The sequence below is a fragment of the Didymella exigua genome (assembly GCF_010094145.1).
Source record: "Didymella exigua CBS 183.55 unplaced genomic scaffold M421scaffold_2, whole genome shotgun sequence".
In the NCBI taxonomy this organism is placed as follows: domain Eukaryota; kingdom Fungi; phylum Ascomycota; class Dothideomycetes; order Pleosporales; family Didymellaceae; genus Didymella; species Didymella exigua.
In genome coordinates, this window is record NW_022984776.1 from 437,391 (window position 1) to 455,242 (window position 17,852).

General features: G+C 48.4%; 8 protein-coding genes across 8 annotated transcripts; 5 read left to right on the forward strand and 3 right to left on the reverse strand.

Annotated features, from left to right (window-relative positions):
* Positions 1–3,074: 3,074 nt before the first annotated feature.
* M421DRAFT_415648 (uncharacterized protein) lies at positions 3,075–4,078 on the reverse strand. The gene is made up of 2 exons (XM_033590779.1): positions 3,451–4,078; positions 3,075–3,401 (listed from the first exon to the last, which is right to left on the reverse strand). The coding sequence occupies exons 1-2, from the start codon at positions 3,937–3,939 to the stop codon at positions 3,213–3,215; spliced, it is 678 nt and encodes a 225-aa protein (XP_033453553.1). The 5' UTR covers positions 3,940–4,078; the 3' UTR covers positions 3,075–3,212.
* Positions 4,079–4,950: 872 nt separating this feature from the next.
* On the reverse strand, positions 4,951–6,025 carry M421DRAFT_51570 (NAD(P)-binding protein; the record flags this gene model as incomplete). The annotated part of the gene is made up of 2 exons (XM_033594946.1): positions 4,951–5,737; positions 5,793–6,025. The coding sequence occupies 2 exons, from the start codon at positions 6,023–6,025 to the stop codon at positions 4,951–4,953; spliced, it is 1,020 nt and encodes a 339-aa protein (XP_033453554.1).
* Positions 6,026–6,474: 449 nt separating this feature from the next.
* M421DRAFT_51489 (DRAP deaminase) lies at positions 6,475–7,887 on the reverse strand (the record flags this gene model as incomplete). Its single annotated transcript, XM_033594936.1, has 1 exon — positions 6,475–7,887. The coding sequence occupies one exon, from the start codon at positions 7,885–7,887 to the stop codon at positions 6,475–6,477; it is 1,413 nt and encodes a 470-aa protein (XP_033453555.1).
* Positions 7,888–8,117: 230 nt separating this feature from the next.
* On the forward strand, positions 8,118–8,718 carry M421DRAFT_415651 (thioesterase family protein). The gene is made up of 2 exons (XM_033590780.1): positions 8,118–8,211; positions 8,262–8,718. The coding sequence occupies exons 1-2, from the start codon at positions 8,141–8,143 to the stop codon at positions 8,650–8,652; spliced, it is 462 nt and encodes a 153-aa protein (XP_033453556.1). The 5' UTR covers positions 8,118–8,140; the 3' UTR covers positions 8,653–8,718.
* A 1,250-nt stretch (positions 8,719–9,968) lies between these two features.
* Positions 9,969–11,381, forward strand: M421DRAFT_415654 (class II peroxidase). The gene is made up of 4 exons (XM_033590781.1): positions 9,969–10,444; positions 10,493–10,648; positions 10,698–10,963; positions 11,017–11,381. The coding sequence occupies exons 1-4, from the start codon at positions 10,213–10,215 to the stop codon at positions 11,305–11,307; spliced, it is 945 nt and encodes a 314-aa protein (XP_033453557.1). The 5' UTR covers positions 9,969–10,212; the 3' UTR covers positions 11,308–11,381.
* Positions 11,382–11,410: 29 nt separating this feature from the next.
* M421DRAFT_194023 (uncharacterized protein) lies at positions 11,411–11,821 on the forward strand. Its single transcript, XM_033588030.1, has 2 exons — positions 11,411–11,560; positions 11,617–11,821. Exons 1-2 carry the CDS (start codon positions 11,503–11,505, stop codon positions 11,766–11,768), a joined length of 210 nt encoding a protein of 69 aa, XP_033453558.1. The 5' UTR covers positions 11,411–11,502; the 3' UTR covers positions 11,769–11,821.
* Positions 11,822–12,915: 1,094 nt separating this feature from the next.
* On the forward strand, positions 12,916–13,267 carry M421DRAFT_52577 (uncharacterized protein; the record flags this gene model as incomplete). The annotated part of the gene is made up of 2 exons (XM_033595031.1): positions 12,916–13,007; positions 13,189–13,267. Coding segments are annotated over 2 exons (171 nt in total), but the record flags the coding sequence as incomplete, so codon positions are not given.
* A 3,565-nt stretch (positions 13,268–16,832) lies between these two features.
* On the forward strand, positions 16,833–17,482 carry M421DRAFT_415655 (uncharacterized protein). The gene has a single exon (XM_033590782.1). The coding sequence runs from the start codon at positions 16,837–16,839 to the stop codon at positions 17,161–17,163; it is 327 nt and encodes a 108-aa protein (XP_033453560.1). The 5' UTR covers positions 16,833–16,836; the 3' UTR covers positions 17,164–17,482.
* The last annotated feature ends 370 nt before the right edge of the window (positions 17,483–17,852 follow it).

Here is a 17,852-nt window from a genome sequence, read left to right on the forward strand (position 1 = left end):
CCGTTGGGGCCGTTGAACGGCCGTTGCACGACCATGCCACGACTGTCAGCAACGGCCGGTCTAGGCCGGATTTCGAAAAACTTTTCCCGATGTAGAGGCTGTAATATTAAAGCTTAATATATAGTTATGTACTCCACCACTACCTCCTGTAGATAAGAGTATCTAGGAGTCTAAAACACTAAGCAACACCCTAGAGTTTAGGTCTTAATTAAAGCTAATATAAGAGAGTATTTAGAGACACGCTAATAGCTTACTAATATTAATAGTTAACACTCTTAATTAGCTTACTAAAGGCGCAGAGCTAATAGCGCATTTACTAATTTTAGTGCGTAACTAGGTTGCTAACCTATAGGCAGCTAATAAGGCTGCTATATATTATAAATTACATAAAAGTGTAACGGTCTAGACTCTAAAGCTAAAGAAGAGCTAGAGCTAGCCGGTTACATTAGCTTAGCCGGCTTGGCTTAAGCTAGATATACATTATCTACGCAGTTAACTAGACGTCTAGTTAACTTGTGCATGCTTTTTAGCAAAAGTTGTTAGGAAGTAGATATCCTTTATTGGCCTTTGGCCAGACTACTACAAAAAGAAAGTAAATTTAGTATAAAGGGACACTAATATTTAGTAAGGGAGTGTAGCTAACTACTCTAAAGGAGTTTAAGGCCTGTAGTAATAGGAAGACGGCAAAGAAGAGAGTGCAAGCTAATAGGAGCACTTAGTCTTTAAGACGCTGTAGCACATGTAGCAAGACAGGGCACAACGCGCAGATATATAGTAAAGATGCGCAGAGTACTATAGACTAGTCTAATATACTACGCAGTGTAATATATAGTTGTTGTGTGCTGTAATGTTGCAAAGTAGTTACAGTGTTGGTGTGGCCTTGGCAAAAGTGACCGGCTCGCTTGGGTGACCGGCTCGCTTGTGGAGTACGTTAATGCCAAATTCTGTACTATCTGTCTTGTAGGTGGCAAGTAACGCCTGGTTAGCTTCTCTATATACTTGACTAGATCCTCCTCTTGTTAGTGGTTGAGTTTTTAGTTGTTGCGATGCTTAATATGTTGAGGGACCTGCACGCCTTGGTGCGCGCGCGACAAAGTTGTACGCGATACGCTATGTTTCTCTGCAATTTCTGTATATACAAGTTCTTCTCCTAGTCTTTTTGCAGCTATCTATGCAAGGGCATCGCTTAATCCTGGCATGGTGTTGAGTTGCTACGTGTTGAAATCTGGTGTAGATGGTACGCGCCGGGCGTTCGGTCCGAGCCTGTACAGCCATTACAAATTTGAGGCTGTAGAGCCACATACAATAGCTATTATCACAAGATATTTTGGTTGATTATTCTATAGACCTAAGCAATAAAGTTTCTAATACAAAGTCACTAATATTTAGTGGCAGTGCGGTCGCTGCGTGTGGTGATAGTTGGGCGTTGTGGAGGAGGCGTTGCAGGCTTTAGATAACTACAGTTACCTACACCTTAACACATAGGCTCCTATTTAATTATGAAAGCTTTTAAACCTGTACAATTGCCTTTTTAGGATAATCTAAGAGATTTTATAGCGTCACAAGCCTCTTTATTCTTGCGTCTTTACTCTTTGCGCGCATTAATGGCTGCGCGTTCCTTAGCACGCTCATGATCACGTACCTCTTTTGCCTTTGCAGCTGCTACACGCTTTTCTTCTGCAGTCTTCTCAGTGTAGAGCTTGTTGGCAGAAGCTAAGTCCTTTATTTCCGCTTTTTTAGATCATCTGCTTGCTTCTCTTGTTCTGTAACAGCCATAGAGGGGCGCGCCTCCCAGAAGGCCTAATGTGTAGTAGTCTGGCCAAAGGCCAATAAAGGATATCTACTTCCTAACAACTTTTGCTAAAAAGCATGCACAAGTTAACTAGACGTCCAGTTAACTGCGTAGATAATATATATCTAGCTTAAGCCAAGCTGGCTAAGCTAGTGTAACCGGCTAGCTCTAGCTCTTCTTTAGCTTTAGAGTCTAGACCGTTACAACACAGGCAAGAAGAGAGATATCCGGAACAGGTGTGAATCTGCTATAAGGCATATAGGAGTGCTAGGATAATAAGAACACTAGGATATATTCTCTACACCTATAGGTCTTGTATAAAAGGATATAGAAAAACTACTCTATAATGCTATAGTTCCTTGATCCTTATACTATATAAGGGTTTAGTAGCAGTTTAGTGCAACCTTATGCTATGCAACAAGGGCCATGGTCATAAGTCGCTAGAACTGTATCCTAGTGGTATCGGGTCACTGTTCGTAGCGCGTTGTTACAGGCTGGACTGCCTTTGGCTAACCTTGTTAACTTAGTACTAGTCTTAATTTACACAGGTGGCGCATCATGTCGACGAACACGTGAGGATCAAGACACTCGTCATAAACATAATCGACTATTCTAGATATGTCAGCGATGCCTATCATCCGAACAAACGAGAATGAAGTCCCTATCCTCTTCATCATAATGTCTGCACCCGAGATCCACACACGCAATCTGCTTATCAGGGTCATCGTGTCCTCAAACCAGGGGCGCCTGTGCGATGTACTGACCCTCATCATCGCCAATAATGCAGATGCGCTTGATGCGGTGTGCAATCTCTGCTTCGCCAACAAGGCGAACTCAAGTAGACCACAAGTGGCAGAGGTGCAGAGGTTGTGGCTTCTTATGCCACAACTGTTCTAAGTCGACTTCCGAGAGAAGAGGCCACTAACGAGGAATACAGGGCGGCGATAGAAGTTTCCGAGCTGTCTGGTGAAGCTTCAGGAAGCATGCAGCAGACTGGTTCGAGGAGGAAGTAGGAATATACAAGTCAAAGATACGAATTGTGCGGTCAATGCGACAAACAGTACAAAATAACGGAGAACAAGACAGGCAATTGTATTTCGCACATTTGTTAGCAATTCTCAGCCTGAGTTGGCAGCTATCCGACTGACTGTTTTGCAGAGGAACTTGATTCTGACGAGGAAGCTGGCGTCTGGGAGGAATGAGACGAGGGCTGTCAAGGATATCAAGACACTTATGACAATCGCCAAGATTTCCCGCATGGCTTTAAGATTTCGTGTTGTGACGGGCAGACCTCTTTCTGGGTGTAAGAAAAGTGTTCATCGACCTGATCAAGTGACGAGACTGAGGATGCTTGTTTGAGGCTTCCAATTGAGAGTGGGTAGAAACAACGTCTAGCTACGTTATTTACGTAGTCGAAGGTTCAACCGCTTGAAGCAAGCTCTTCAAAGTCGTATCCGTACACAATTGCGTCGATCTTCCTACCAGGATAGCTCTTCAGCACTCCACACTTCTTGACTCGCCCGATCCTCTCGAAGCCTAAAGAGTCCCAAATCTTCGTAGAGGCCACATTTGTTTCGTAAACCAGGTTGAAGACTGAGTAGGTGAACCCCTATGCAAATCAGCTGGTGTGTTCTGGGCGCCACAAAACTAACACATACGAGCTGCGGTGCCCACTTCAGGTACTGTCTGCCCAGTAACTTCCCAACACCCTTGTTTCTTGCCGCGCTAGTCACCAGGAACCCGGCGTTGCAGACATGGCTACTTCGCCCCGGGTAATTTGGCTTGGTGTAAAAACTACCCAAACATATTTTACTCCAGTCTACGTCCAGGTTTCTAACGTCTTCCGAGCTCTTGAAGTCACCCTGGAGCACGACTGCGCCAAACACGCCGAACCAGTAAGGACCGAATGCCTCCAAAGGCAGTGCTTCAAGCATCGGGTATGTGTCGCCGGCCTCGATCTCGGCTGAGAGCTGTGTATGCAGGAAAGCCACCAACGATTGGGGAACTTGGTCCAAAGAAGTGAAGGGGAGGATAGTTGCAGATGAGCCATTCTTCAAAGACACGTGCTGCGGTGTGAATTCTTGTGCTCTTCTGTCGACCTTGTGGAGGATTGGCGGAGAAGTTGGATCGTCGAGCATTGCCGGCATGGTGGTGGCGGGGATATTGGAATGAATCGAGGTGGAATGAATCGAGGTGGAATGAATCGAGGTGGAATGAATCGAGGTGGAATGAATCGAGGTATGACTTGATGAATAAAACAGGGCTTGGTGGTGGGCTGAAGGCTCAATGCCAGTTTTGAGGGCAAGGCATAGGGAATTCATGGTTTGCAGACCAATCGCAAGCGCGGGGCTCCGATCTCGCACCTTCGTTCTTCTGTCCATCGGATAACAACTCTTCAACCTACAACACAACAGCATAAGGAGTTGACATCGCGAGAACGGATAGAAAGATCGTGTGCCAAAATTGATAGTTGCAGTGCTCAATTTTCCCGGTCACAACGTTTTCTTCATCGTACCGGTAGTCTACCTAGCGGTAATTCCAATCCTGATGACCACAATTATGTCTCCGCCAACATCACAAATTCTATTTTGCCGTCACAGCAGCAATATCAGACCAAGTGAACTTGCTACCCTACGATTGGATTTATTAAATTCCTAGAACAGAGTACATAGCGAATACTGGAACACTACTGCAACCGGTGAAACTAATGCCCATTGCCTAGAAATGAGGAGCCCCTGCATAAGAAGCAAAGGCTGGCCGCAGAGAAAAGCATACCAATAAATTCCAACATTCTCAACCAGAGCTTATATGAAACCATTGAACGTGGGGAGCAGATTCTTAAGACACGGGAACCAGCGAAGACAAGGTGGATAGCACTGATATGGAGGGAAAAGCTGCTTCGCTAGAAGATCATAACTTCAGCACTGGAACCGATAACGGAGTACTGAATCACGGGAAGACCGTGCAGAGGACTTGGAAGCAGGAGGCGGCGGCATGGCGAGAGGCATAGCAGCAACGTGAGCTGCAATCCTAACAGTAGTGGACGTAGAATCGTGCGGCAGGCAAGTTTGGAACGAGAAGGAACTGGTATGGGGGAGTCATCGAAAATGTTTCTACCTTTCCTACTCCGCGATGCTTTGCTTATGCACATCATCCACCTATATATCCACCGGCGCACCGCCCTTCTCACCACTTCTCAGTGCTGCCTCCAGAATCTTCAAGTCTTCCAGCGCCTCCATTGGGCTCTGCCTCTTATTCGGCTTTCCCGCTGCCAACCCCTCAGCCCACGCCTTAACCTCCTGCTTAACCCCACTGCCCTCCTCCGGGCACTCCTTGGTCTCAGTGTTCCCGTCCCTGGTCACTTCCACCTTGCTTCTCGTTACAGTCACCGTACCTTTTTCAGCAGCAACAACGTACTCGCTCCCGCTATCCGTGGTGCCAAACGAGATGCTCAGCGTACCTGAGACACCTGACGTGGTTTGGAGCGTAGCGTGCAGAGTATCGACAGGAGGGAGATGTCTCTGCAACTGCGCCGTAAACGCGCTCAACTTGCTCACCACCTCGCCTCCACCCTGCAATAGCAACCTCGTCCCTGCGATGAAATGTACGCCACCATCTAGCAAGAATCCACCTTGGTATTCCGGCACCTTCCGCCACGGCGTCTCGAAGTACTTGCCGCCCGGCGTAACGAACAGACTCACACGGCTCCGGAAGGTCAGGATGCGGCCGAGGTCTTTTAACGCTGAGGACGCGTACAGGAAAGAGTCCATGTAGCGGAAGTTCTCGGCCACGGAGTATGACGCGCTGGTATTGGCTGGGTCGGAAGTCCATGCCATGAGTTCTTGCGCGGTTGCAACATCCTTTGCGATGGGTTTCTCGGCCAGTACGTGTTTGCCTGCTGCCAATGCTTTTTTGATGTATTCTAGCTGTACGAGGATGGGTAAACTGTTCAAATAAATACTCGTTCTTCCAAAGATGTAGAGTCAGGAAGATGACGCACGCGATGATCACGCCCTTGATATCTTCGCGCTTGAGGAGATCGTCATAGGTCTTTCCTTCCGAGTCTTCGCTGTACAAGTCGATGTCGGAGAGGTGCTCGGAGACGGCTTTTGCGGACTTGAGCGAGCGCGAGTAGATTGCTTTTAAGCTGAGGAGCTGCGTTGCCTGGACAGCGGGGAGATGCTCGTCTTTGACGAAGATGCCGCTTCCCACGAGTGCGATTCCGGTGGCCATTAGGCAGATCAACGATTGGAGAGGCGTGAGAGGTATGGTTATGGAGATGAAGGATTGAGAAGGGCCCTTCGTTTGTGCAATAGTTTGGTGACGGCGTTGAACATGTCTTGCAACGTCGTCTCTGATTCAGACAGTCCTGGAAATCGAACAGCGGCTAGACGGCAATTGTGGAACAGCGTGCTGTTTAAGACGAAAAACACCCAATTACCTCATCGATTGTGGGGCTCAATTTGGTGTTTCTTGCCGGATAAGGCATGTTTAAGAGTCCTCCGCGGAGCTAGTTTCGACCCCTGCCGATCTAGGATGTCGCGAGAAGGTGTTCCAAGAACTGAATGAATTGTTTATTTATCCTTTCTTGGGCGTAGTCACTAGGTCAAATGGTATGTTCTATTGTTGGGTATCTAGATGGTCTATGCAACCATGCCTCAAGGTGACGAGTTTTGTGGGCTTCATGCAACGCTGTGCTGTTTGATGTTCTCTTCAACTTGCTCGTCTGCAATCCCAAGCTTCTCCAGATCAACCGTCAAGGGGTCGCTTTCTTGGGTGCTCTCTGCAGGTCCTTCATAGCCCGGTGGTGGCACAGCCCACTCAGGCAGCCCTGTCTGGTAATCCCATTTCCCATCCTCACACCTGTACCTCCTCGCATGCAGGTAAATGCCCAGCTCGTGTGCACCTGGATCGCTGTACAGCGGGGTGTCGCACACGTTACAGGTCTCGCCAGTCTGCTTCTCTGCCTTCCTTTTGTTATATGCATCTACCATCTCGTCATGGTATGCAACGGCATCAGCTACTTCCTCCTTGCCCATTCGTGCCAGGCGAGCCGTGATATCGTCATCGTTCTCGTCTTCGGACATGCCACGTCCGAGCGAAGGGCCGAAGACGCGCTGGTTGGCGTAGATGGGGTCGTTCGAGATAGGATGACCGAGGTATTGGAGATGGACGCGGAGCTGATGTGTGCGCCCTGTGACAGGGAAGCATCGTACGATCGAGTAGCCTCGTAGCCTCTTCCACGGCTGGCCCTCATGGTCTGCATCCTCCGTCTTCTCCTCTTTGGGCTTGCCATTGTCCTTTGGTGGGTAATACGCCAACCGCTTGAACACGGTCCTCGACTCTCTGCCGTTTGCACGTACTGCGTTCAGGCCGAGTTTGGGGCTGATCTGGAGGATAGGCTTCTCGCACACGACTTCGCCCTCTGGGAACTCGCCCGCCACGCGACATATGTACTCCTTCTTGACGGTGCGCTCTCGTATTTGCGCACTCATGTCCTCAGCAGCTTGCTTGTGCTTTCCAATGAACATGATGCCGCTTGTCAGTCGGTCCAGTCTGTTGCAGGGCAGTGGGTTCCATCCGTGTCCTCGGTCTGCTCTCAAGACCTCGATGATCGAGTTGAAGTTGTATCTACCCGCTGGGTGGACTGGCATGCCCGCGGGCTTGTCGATGACGATGATGTTGTCATCCTCGTGAACGATGCCAATAGGGCTCGCTGTGCATGGTGGCTCATGTCGATGGAGGGTATGTGAGATGACATCGCCGTTCTTCACTATGGTGCTAGTGCTCGGCACTGCCTTGCCATTCAGGACAACGCGCCCGTCTTTAATGGCCTGCTCATAATACTCCTGCGGTCGATCACGGAACTCGCTCGCGAAGATGTCGAGGATCTCGCGCCCCCTCCAGCGCTCTTTGCAGAATGTGTTGTATGTGTAGTGGTACGGCATCACCTTGCGCAGGCCATCTTCGAGATAGTACGGCGGCGGCCATGGATTGCAGGGCGTGATGGCAACCTTTGGTGGCTCCTTCCACGGGAATATGTCGTTAGGCAGGGGCGGATACTTGTCGCGCCCAGGCGAGGGCACGAGAGCCATGATAGTAGCGCCGGAGGGTGTATTCGGAACGGGCAATCGTCCTCTGGACCTCAGGTAGGCGAGGATGCGAGGTGAGGGCATGTGACCCACGGACGAATGCGGGGCTCTGTTGCTCTCTGCGTGGGCCGGGACTTGGGTGAAGAAAAAGCGAGCTGCGCTGCATGAGCCGAGGCTTGACGTTATCGATAATGCATGACGCGTCTTGCGTGCTTCATCACCGCGTCTTCATATCGAAGTGTTGGACTACATCGAAATGGCTCATAATGCACTGAAGGCACGCCGTCGCAGCGACTACAAATTCCAGCTCGAGTACCGAACACGGTGGTAGGCTGCTGCCCTGCACGGCAGGATAAACATCCGTTAACCTGGGCCAGGAGCGACAACGACATGTACCATCACCTCAACAACAGCGTGTACTACTACCTCTTTGACTCGGTCGTGAACACATACCTGATCAAGCACTGCTCTTTGCATCCGCCTACTTCCTCTCAAATCGGTCTTGTCGTGCACTCACACTGCGACTATTTTGCACCCACTGAATTCCCAGCCGTCATAGACCTCGCGCTACGAGTCAACAAGCTGGGCAAGAGCTCTGTGACGTACGAGATAGGCGTCTTTGAGCGCGGGCAAGAGGCAGTGAAGGCTGTTGGAGAGTTCATCCATGTCTTCGTTGACCGCGAGAGCAGAAAGCCGGGCAAGGCCGGCATGGCTGATGAGCTGAAAGATGGCTTGCAGAAGGTTCAGACGGACAATGCCAAGCTTTAGTAACTGAAAAATAACTGCGACTCGTCGATGTTTTCTGTGGTGCTCCACTTGGATGCAGAATTGTCCGCTCGTAAGCACTAAAGACAAATCCCTCATGCCCGGAGGCGCTCAGCTTTGTCGAGAGAGCTCTGCCTACCGGCCGAATAGATACGAGGCCGCCACAATAGTTCAGAGAAGGCGGGGTACCGCGGAACACCAAGCGACCTTTGCCCAGGTATTCTTTCTTTATCTTTTCTCTCGAATCGTGGTCTCGACGATCTGTGGCTACCTGTCGTCCCAACGCTAGAACATTAAACGACGCACTGTCTCTGCTCTGAAAACCGGCGATTGTAAGCTTCACAAAAAAGAGCCACCTCCCTCCACAGCACGTGTCCTGCGTCGTGTATGTAAACGAAACATGTTAGCTTGCGACCTAACTCCGACTACCCGTCGGATATCACCACTGCATCCCATCGTATGCAAACCGTACCTAGCTCATCCTACTAACAGCTGGAGTTACATGCCTCAGACCAATCGCCCAGGTCACATTGCTCAGCTCTAGACTCCTAACAACAAGATCTCCGGGTCTGGCCTCTCTTTGAGCCTCGCAGCGCCACCGCTCGCTTAATCACCTGACATACCCTAATCCAGGCGGTGTACCTACTCCAACATCAGTCAAGCTCCCGCGTCTGAACCTCTGTTTGGAAACCGGACAGTACTATTTGAGACGATTAGAATCGACGCTTTCTCGCAATCGCACAAGCATGAATGGTCGCTGAAGATCACAGCTTAGTCCGCACGTGTTGGGGGGCTATGTACTAGGTTTCCCATGACGGGTGCACTTGTAGTCTACAATGTACCCTTGATACCACGCTCTTGACCGGAACTACATCTTCTAAGCTCTGCACCAGAACAGCAGTCCCCTGCCTTGCAGTGCCTTGCAGAGCTTCTCAATGGGCTTCATTCGTTATGATGGCCCGCAGATCTCGGTACTGCACGCAAGGCCTCGCTGCTAGACATAGAAATTCAGACCAGGCTAAGGCACATTGCACTTGCATATTGGCTAGGTCTTACGAACTTCGACCAACTACCATCGAGGGCTTGCCTTGCCAAGTATGGCCAGCTGTACTCCACTGAAAGACACGTTTGAACGCCGAAGACAATGCCATACCAGCAATGGACCACTGGTCCCGATTTACTGTCCCTCGCTTGGCAGCATTCACCACCGCTTAGTCAGTGTCCACAATACTCTACTCTACCAGGCAGCATTCGATCTGTCTAGTGCACCGGCTGAGCATCATTAAGCTAGCCAAGCTTAGCCCTCAACTTGTACACAAGCAATGAGGCGCAAGCCAGACCCAGCCATTTTCACCTGGGGACTGTCTAGATGGCATTCTGGACGTAATATTCGGACATACCGATGGAATTGTCGATCCCGGGGCAGAGTGGTCGAAGTTTGAACTACCTATAAAGACATACATCTGTACTGCCGTACAGCTTCCACTTTACAAGTTTCTCAAGCAGATTCTGAGCTTTCAATATCTTCTCCTGTCGTACGCTCAGCCCTTCTTCATTTACACTATGCATCTCGCCAATCTTCTTCTGTTGGCCTCATCCGCCGCAGCAGTTTCACTGCCAAACTTCCTCGATGTTTCATCACTCTTCACTCGCGACATCCTTGCTCGCAGCTCTGGCTCGTGTCCCGCTGTCTGGACCCAGATCTCCAAGGACTTGACAGCAAAGTTCTTGACAGATGGGCAATGCAATCCCGATGCTCGCGCAGCTATACGAGCTGTGTTCCACGACTGCGGAGGTTCGTCACTCCTATACACACCTAGCCCCAATCACTTATAAATCTCAGCATGGAACAAAGCCCAAGGCGCCAAAGGCGGTTGTGATGGAAGTCTCATCCTTGCAAACGAAGTTGCTCTACCTGAGAACAACGGTCTCCAAGGCATCGCCGCCTATCTGCAAACACTTGCCAGTAATTACAAAGTTGGCGTCGCAGACATGATCGGTATGTGTTTCATCTACTCCACAGCATCCGCTCTTACTAATTCACACAGTCTTTGCAGGTTCCCACGCAATTGTTACCTGCCCGGGCGGCCCACGTGTGCAGACATACGTCGGCCGCAAGGACTCAAGCACCCCTGCGCCAGAAGGTCTCCTTCCTGACGTCAACGCGTCCGCAGATAGCCTTTACAAGCTCTTCCTAGACAAAGGCCTTGACGCAAGTGACCTCGCGGCCCTCCTCGGTTCACACTCGACCTCCAACCAATTCCACTTTGACGAGAGCGCAGGAAATGTCGGCGCGCCTCAGGACTCAACCCCCGTGAGCCCTGAACTCTAAGCCCTAAACCTGACCCTAACTAACCCAAACACTAGGGCATCTGGGATGTAAAATACTATTCAGAGACCACCGCACCGCCCAAGGGCGTTTTGGTGCTGCCCTCTGATGCCAAGCTTGCTGCGCATGCCACCGTTGGCAAGGAGTTCAAGGGATTCGTTAATAACGCAGGGAAGTGGAATGGTAAGTTTGCGGATGCGATGGCGCGTATGGAGAGGTTTGGGAGTAATGGGACTAATGGTTTGATTGATTGCACCAAGGCGTTGCCGAGTGCGACGAATGCAAAGAGGGAGTTCAGGGGAATGCCGATGTTCAAGCCGAGGCATTAGGGGAGGGTTGATGATGGTTATGAGTTATGATTTCGTACATAGACAACATCGGAGCTTTCAATCTTCAAGATCACAAACACCAATGCCCGAACTGTGTGCAGTATACCGTGTCCGTGCACTCAATGCACGCCGTCAGTCAATGCACGCGATCGCGATTCCGTCCCAACTTTGCACCCTCCACAACTCAACGCCACAATGACTATGGAAGAAGCCCTTGCAGAGCTAGATTCTCTTGACTCCAGCGAAGAAGTCTGCTACGCAACAATAGCTAAAAAGCATAGTGTTGATCGCTCAACGTTGTCGCGCAAGCACTAAGGTGTCAGCAGGTCGCGTGTAGAGGCAGGTTTAGCACGTCGCAATCTTCAACCAGAACAGGAGCCAGAGCTTGTGAAGCACATAGAAGGCCTGACAGAGCGAAAGCTACCTCCTATAAGAGACATGGTGCAGAATTATGCGTCTAATATAGCTAGACACCCTGTCTCTAAGAGCTAGGTCACACGCTTCCTCTACTAACACCAGGATAAGCTTACATCTAAATGGAGCACTTCTATAGATTAACAACGCCACGCTACTGACTCTGGTAATAAGTACAAGGTGTACTTTGAACAGCTAGACAGCAAATTTAACTTCTGCAAAGTAGAGCTAGAGCATATGTACAATATAACGTATTCCACAGGCGAGCGCCGCACACAGGCGAGCGCCGCACCCCACCAAACTTACGCACCTTATTTAACGTCTAACTTAACAACGTTATAATAATGTATAACATACTCTATCACTGAGCTAGTTATATCACTAAACCAGTCAAAATCTGCCAAGACCAACACAACTCTGCACTTTACAGTATGTCTTAACAACATCACAACTTATTGCTTCATCACAAAGGGAGACTGCAGCTTGCTCTCTAGGCCTATAATACTGGACAGTTTCAGAGCCATCAGGCTGCTGCTGCTGCGTTTAACGTTAACTAGCGCAGGCTCTCTAAACGCGCCAACAATACTCTATTTTAACTTAACGTACGCGCAAACTGCTAGAAGCTTACTGTAACTAAAGAGCAGACAATTGTCTAATATATCCTTAACCTTAATTTACAAGGGTTTGCGCCTTAGCTATGTAAGGTAGTAGATATAGCTAATAAACTATTAGGTGTGTGTAGTAGGGAGCCTATTAGTAAACTCTAGGCTATAAGATTTATAACATATTTAGATTAGCTTAAGATAGTGTTTGTAACAACGCTCTACGAACAGTGGCCCAATACCACTAGGATACGGTTCCAGCGACTTATGACCACAGCCCTTGTTACATAGCATAAGCTTGCACTAAACTGCTACTAAACCCTTATATATAAGGAGCAAGGAACTATTGTAGTAGTCTGGCCAAAGGCCAATAAAGGATATCTACTTCCTAACAACTTTTGCTAAAAAGCATGCACAAGTTAACTAGACGTCTAGTTAACTGCGTAGATAATATATATCTAGCTTAAGCCAAGCCGGCTAAGCTAATGTAACCGGCTAGCTCTAGCTCTTCTTTAGCTTAAGAGTCTAGACCGTTACACTAAGAGAAAATGGCTAGTTTAGTGATATTGCTGGCTTAGTGACAATCTACGTTATAAAAATAGCCTTTATCAACTATTGTAGTTGCCACAGGATCCTACTGCTTGTCTTCCTGCCTCACAGTACACAGACGTTGCAGCCACTAGTGTAACGGTCTAGACTCTAAAGCTAAAGAAGAGCTAGAGCTAGCCGGTTACATTAGCTTAGCCGGCTTGGCTTAAGCTGGATATATATTATCTACGCAGTTAACTAGACGTCTAGTTAACTTGTGCATGCTTTTTAGCAAAAGTTGTTAGGAAGTAGATATCCTTTATTGGCCTTTGGCCAGACTACTACAACTAGATGTGGGTTGCTTCTCACCTTTTGGCAACAACTACTCTAAAGAAGTTACTAAACAATTACAATAAAGCCAGGCCTTCATAGGCATTAAGAAGCGTCACTTCTACAAGCTGTTCTGAGCTGCCTGGCACTAGGCTGGCGGAATGGGTATACTCCAACGTCCTTCGTGGGTACCCCCCAAAACTTTGTCAATAATACATGGATTCTAGCGAAATAGGGCTTAAAAGAAAGAGAAAAACTACCTCTACATTTCTGTAGTAGAGGGTTTTGTTATAACTATTAAACTGCACAAGCTAGAGGCTAGAAAGGGTTAAAAAAGGGGGGGTACCTAGCGAGCATACCTATTAATAGGTATACTTTGCTAGGTAGTGTTAATAACTCAGCTAATACTAGGCAGAATAAGCTAATTCTTTTTTTATTAGAAGGCGCAATACTAGGCGCTTCTATCGAATAATAGATTATGTAAGCGTATCTCTGCTAGTTAAGAAGCTATAAGCCAAAATGTAAAAAAGCATACCCTACCCATCCGCCAGCCTACCTGGCACCAAAAATTTACCTCTAAGCTTGTGCTAAGCTTGTTTAAAGCCACAGGCATTTCTCCACTAAATTTAGCTATAAAACTTAATGTAATGACGCAGGTAAGAAGAGAGGTATCTAGAGTAGGTGTAAATCTGCTAAAAGGTATATAGGAGTGCTAGGATAATAAGAACACTAGGATATATTCTTGTCAGATGCTCATACTGTGAGCCAGAGTATGTGCTTAACAAGATCTTAGGTGGTATAATGATTTATTAATGATTGTGGCGATGGTGTTTCTGCCGTCGCGTCGTGCTGGTTGCTACAGGATTGAAGTGGGGGGGGAATTAGCGCTGTTCGCGGCCGCCTGTGTGCGGGCCAATCAGGAGTTGCCAGGTCTCGCTTAATCGACCTGGCAACTGCTGATTGGCTGCGCGACAGGTCCCTGCTCAATTGCGCAGATCCGACCTCTTGCCGCTCGCTCTTATCTGACAATTCTCTACACCTAGTTATAGGTCTTACATAAAAGGATATAGAAAAACTACTCTATAATACTACAGTTCCTTGCTCCTTATATATAAGGGTTTAGTAACGTACTCCACAGGCAAGTCGCCCACACAGGCGAGTTGCCCACTTTTGCCAAGCCCCCACCAAACCTCACCCTATTATTGCCCAAAACACCACAAACAGGCGCTGTACAAGGCAAGACAAGCTGTAATATTACTTAGAGACTACTTCTACATCATTCTTACACGTTCGCGCGTTATGTCTAGTCTTACTGCACTGTCCACAGCGCCTTTAGGTCAGCTCAGCCCTATTAGCGCGCACCCGCTTCTTTACCTTCTTACCATCACTACGCGCCCTAAACTCTATTAGAGCTATTAATTACTGCCCCTCCTTAACTATTAGGGTCCCTTCTGCCTTAACTTGCTTTCTTTTGTGTAATTTTTGTTGTGTGGCTGCCTTATTTGCTGCTTGAAGCTCAGCAATCTCCTGTTGCGCCAACACTAGTCTATGCGCAATTATTGCTGCCCCCTTTAACACCTTCTTAAACGCTTCAACTATAGAGGTAGGTAAGCTATCTATATGCCTCTGAATCCTTGTCTTCACAAGCGTTGATTGCGACCTAAGTTTAAGGGTGTTGCTTAGGGTTTGCGACTGCCAGAGCACGTTGTTGACGGGTAGTGGTGGTGATAGAGTGCGCAGCTTCACATAGGCTGGCGGATGGGTAGGGTAGGGTAGGGTATAGGTATAGTCACGTGATTTATGGGTAGGAACTAGGTAGGGTACATGAGGTACCCTACCCAAACGGTTTGGGTAGGGTAGCACGTGACTGGGTATAGGTATAGGTAGGGTAGCACGTGACTAGGTATAGGTATAGGTAGGGTAGCTAGGTAGGGTCTAGGAATGGGTAGTTATTAGCAAAATCTAGGTTACTACTCTAGACTTTGTACTATTGTATACTTTAGAGCATAAGTATGTGATAATAGACTGTGATAATAAATTATAGATGCTTTTTCTTCTAAGTATTGTGTATGCGAAAGAATCTACTAGTACAACCTAGGGTTAGTTGTATACAAACTAGGTTAGTAATATACCCAAACCAAACCTATACCTAGCACGTGCTACCCTACCTATACCTATACCCAGTCACGTGCTACCCTACCCTACCTATGGTCCGTGCAACCCTACCCTACCTATACCTATGGTCCGTGCGACCCTACCCTACCTATACCTACGTCCGTGCGACCTATACCCTACCTATACCCTACCCTAGGTACATGGTACCCATCCGCCAGTCTAGCTAATAGTACGCTCCTTTGTATGCCTGTTAAAGTGCTTTATCTAGTCTAGACTAAGCTTGTTAGTAGTCCAGCCATTATTAGAGACTCTAATAACCTAGTCTTAAGGCAGATCCTCTTCTTTGTACTAGGCAGAGAGGTGGTGGTGGGCCTTAAAGATAAGGAAGGCTGGGATAGCCCATCCTTTAGCATTGATGCTCACTATAGCTGTAGCCCACTCCTAGTTGCCTAGTTAGACAGCCTTTGGCCGACCTCGTCGTTCTAAAGCTGTAACAACTGCTCCTGGGGAGATCTGGCCTATCATGAAGCCTGTCTCGTCGAAGTTGTACATGTCTTCATCCTGGATGCCATACTTGGCTTTGACGTTGGCTACTAGGCCAAACCAGCCCTGCAGAACCTCAGGATCCTCACAGAGAGCTCTCTTGTAGTCGTACTTGCGATTGAACTTGACTTTGAGCTCTAGGTGTCGCTTAACAAACATACTGGGCCAGTTTGTGCCAATAGGGCCCAGATTGCGCTCAGCGCGCAAAGAATTGGCCATAGTAGCCACATCTAAGAGCCAAGGGGAAAATCCTCGCCAGTCTAGCTCAAGGACATGTTCAATAATCACCTTCTCCTCGTTGTTGTCCAGCTTCCGCGAGTTGGCCATAGAATCAGCGCGTGAAGGTCGTCCTGTGTATCGGTCGCTTAGTGTCTTTCGAGGAACCCCGTAGATAGCTGCAGCGCGTCGCTGAGAGAGAGTCGCGTCTTGTTTAAGAGCCTGGAGCGCAAGCTGCATCTGAGCTTCCTTTAACGCGTCTAAATGGTGGTGTTGAGGAGGCATTAGTGTAGGAAGGGTGGTTTGGTGGGGGCTTGGCAAAAGTGGGCAACTCGCCTGTGTGGGCGACTCGCCCGTGGAGTACGTTAGCAGTTTAGTGCAAGCTTATGCTATGTAATAAGGGCTGTGGTCATAAGTCGCTGGAACCGTATCCTAGTGGTATTGGGCCACTGTTCGTAGCGCGTTGTTACACTTAAGAGGTTTAAGAAGAAGCCTAGCACACAGCCTCGCACTCTATCTCCATTATTCAACGTCAATAGGCTTGCAATAGAACAGTTCTGCAAGGCAACAGTAAAGGATCACACAAGCTATGAGGCAAGGAAGCTAGTTTGCACGTTAAACTACGTAGCAGCTCACAACGCCCTTCTAGAGGTAGAAAACGAAGGCCTCCGCAGCTAAATTGACACCAAGAAGGCCTCTCAGAAACACCGCCAAGCCCTGCCATTGCAGGTCTCTAAGTTCTATACTTCTACTGCGATGTTCTGGTCTCCATCAAAGGTGGATGAAGCCCAGCAATAACTGCGTCTCAATACTCGCGCCCAAGCAGAGAAGACCGCTGCAAAGCTTCGCAGAAAGACTGAGCAAGCTGAGAAGAAGGTTTAAGATAAGCATGAGAAGGAGCAGAAGCGTAAGCGTCAAGCAAAGGAGAAGGAAGAGAGAGCCAAGAGTAAGGCTGCTGAAAAGGCTGAGAAAGAACAAAAGAAACAAGAGCGCAACGCAGTCAAATGTATACAACTATCTCAAACAGGCAAGCAAAAAACCTCACAGAAGCCGCCTACAGAGCCAGCAGCCAAAAAACAGCGTGTGCGTGGTGCTATTCAGGTTGTAGTTGAGGGGTCACCTTCCCCAGCACCTCCACCAGTTACCACCCGCAGTGGCCGCACCACATGCCCAAATAAGAAATGGCAACAGCGCAAGCACCGTAGTACTTATTAGACTGTTACAACAAAAAATCTCGCAATAATAGCTATTGTATGTGGCTCTATAGCCTCATTTTGGTGGTTGCCGCAGGTGGTTTTCGCGTGCACGGTCCCTGTACACTAAAGTACAACAGCCATGGCCGCAAAATCGCTCCACGTAAAAGACTGCATATATAGGTGTCTTTGGATAGGTCAAATAAGTAGTTCACCAGGAAATCTCGTGATAATAGCTATTGTGGGTGGCTGTAGAGTCTCACTTCTGTATAAGCGTGATGGGGGGATTCGGCGCATCTGGTGATGGCGCGCATCTGCTGACTAACTACGGTACCGTGTCCGTGCACCCAACGATCGGAGTCAACCAACGATCGTTCCGAGCCTGTACGGCCATCACAAAATTGAGGCTGTAGAGCCACCTACAATAGTTATTATCCTGAGATATTTTGATGGAGCATTCTATAGACCTATGCGACAAAGTTCATAATACAAAGTCACTGGTATTTCGTGGCAGTGCGGCCACTCTGGGTGATTATAGTTGGGCGTGGCAGAGGAGGTGTCGCAGGCTTAGGATGACTACGAGCACCTACAGCACGACGCAGAG

Coding starts and splice junctions, on each gene's coding strand:
- M421DRAFT_415648 (XM_033590779.1), bottom strand. CDS start 3,939: ATGCCGGCAATGCTCGACGATCCAACTTCTCCGCCAATCCTCCACAAG. Junction 3,402..3,450: donor TGAAGTGGGCACCGCAGCTC/GTATGTGTTAGT, acceptor TGATTTGCATAG/GGGTTCACCTACTCAGTCTT.
- M421DRAFT_415651 (XM_033590780.1), top strand. CDS start 8,141: ATGGCTCATAATGCACTGAAGGCACGCCGTCGCAGCGACTACAAATTC. Junction 8,212..8,261: donor CTCGAGTACCGAACACGGTG/GTAGGCTGCTGC, acceptor AACCTGGGCCAG/GAGCGACAACGACATGTACC.
- M421DRAFT_415654 (XM_033590781.1), top strand. CDS start 10,213: ATGCATCTCGCCAATCTTCTTCTGTTGGCCTCATCCGCCGCAGCAGTT. Junction 10,445..10,492: donor TGTGTTCCACGACTGCGGAG/GTTCGTCACTCC, acceptor TATAAATCTCAG/CATGGAACAAAGCCCAAGGC. Junction 10,649..10,697: donor TGGCGTCGCAGACATGATCG/GTATGTGTTTCA, acceptor TAATTCACACAG/TCTTTGCAGGTTCCCACGCA.
- M421DRAFT_194023 (XM_033588030.1), top strand. CDS start 11,503: ATGACTATGGAAGAAGCCCTTGCAGAGCTAGATTCTCTTGACTCCAGC. Junction 11,561..11,616: donor TGACTCCAGCGAAGAAGTCT/GCTACGCAACAA, acceptor TTGTCGCGCAAG/CACTAAGGTGTCAGCAGGTC.
- M421DRAFT_415655 (XM_033590782.1), top strand. CDS start 16,837: ATGAAGCCCAGCAATAACTGCGTCTCAATACTCGCGCCCAAGCAGAGA.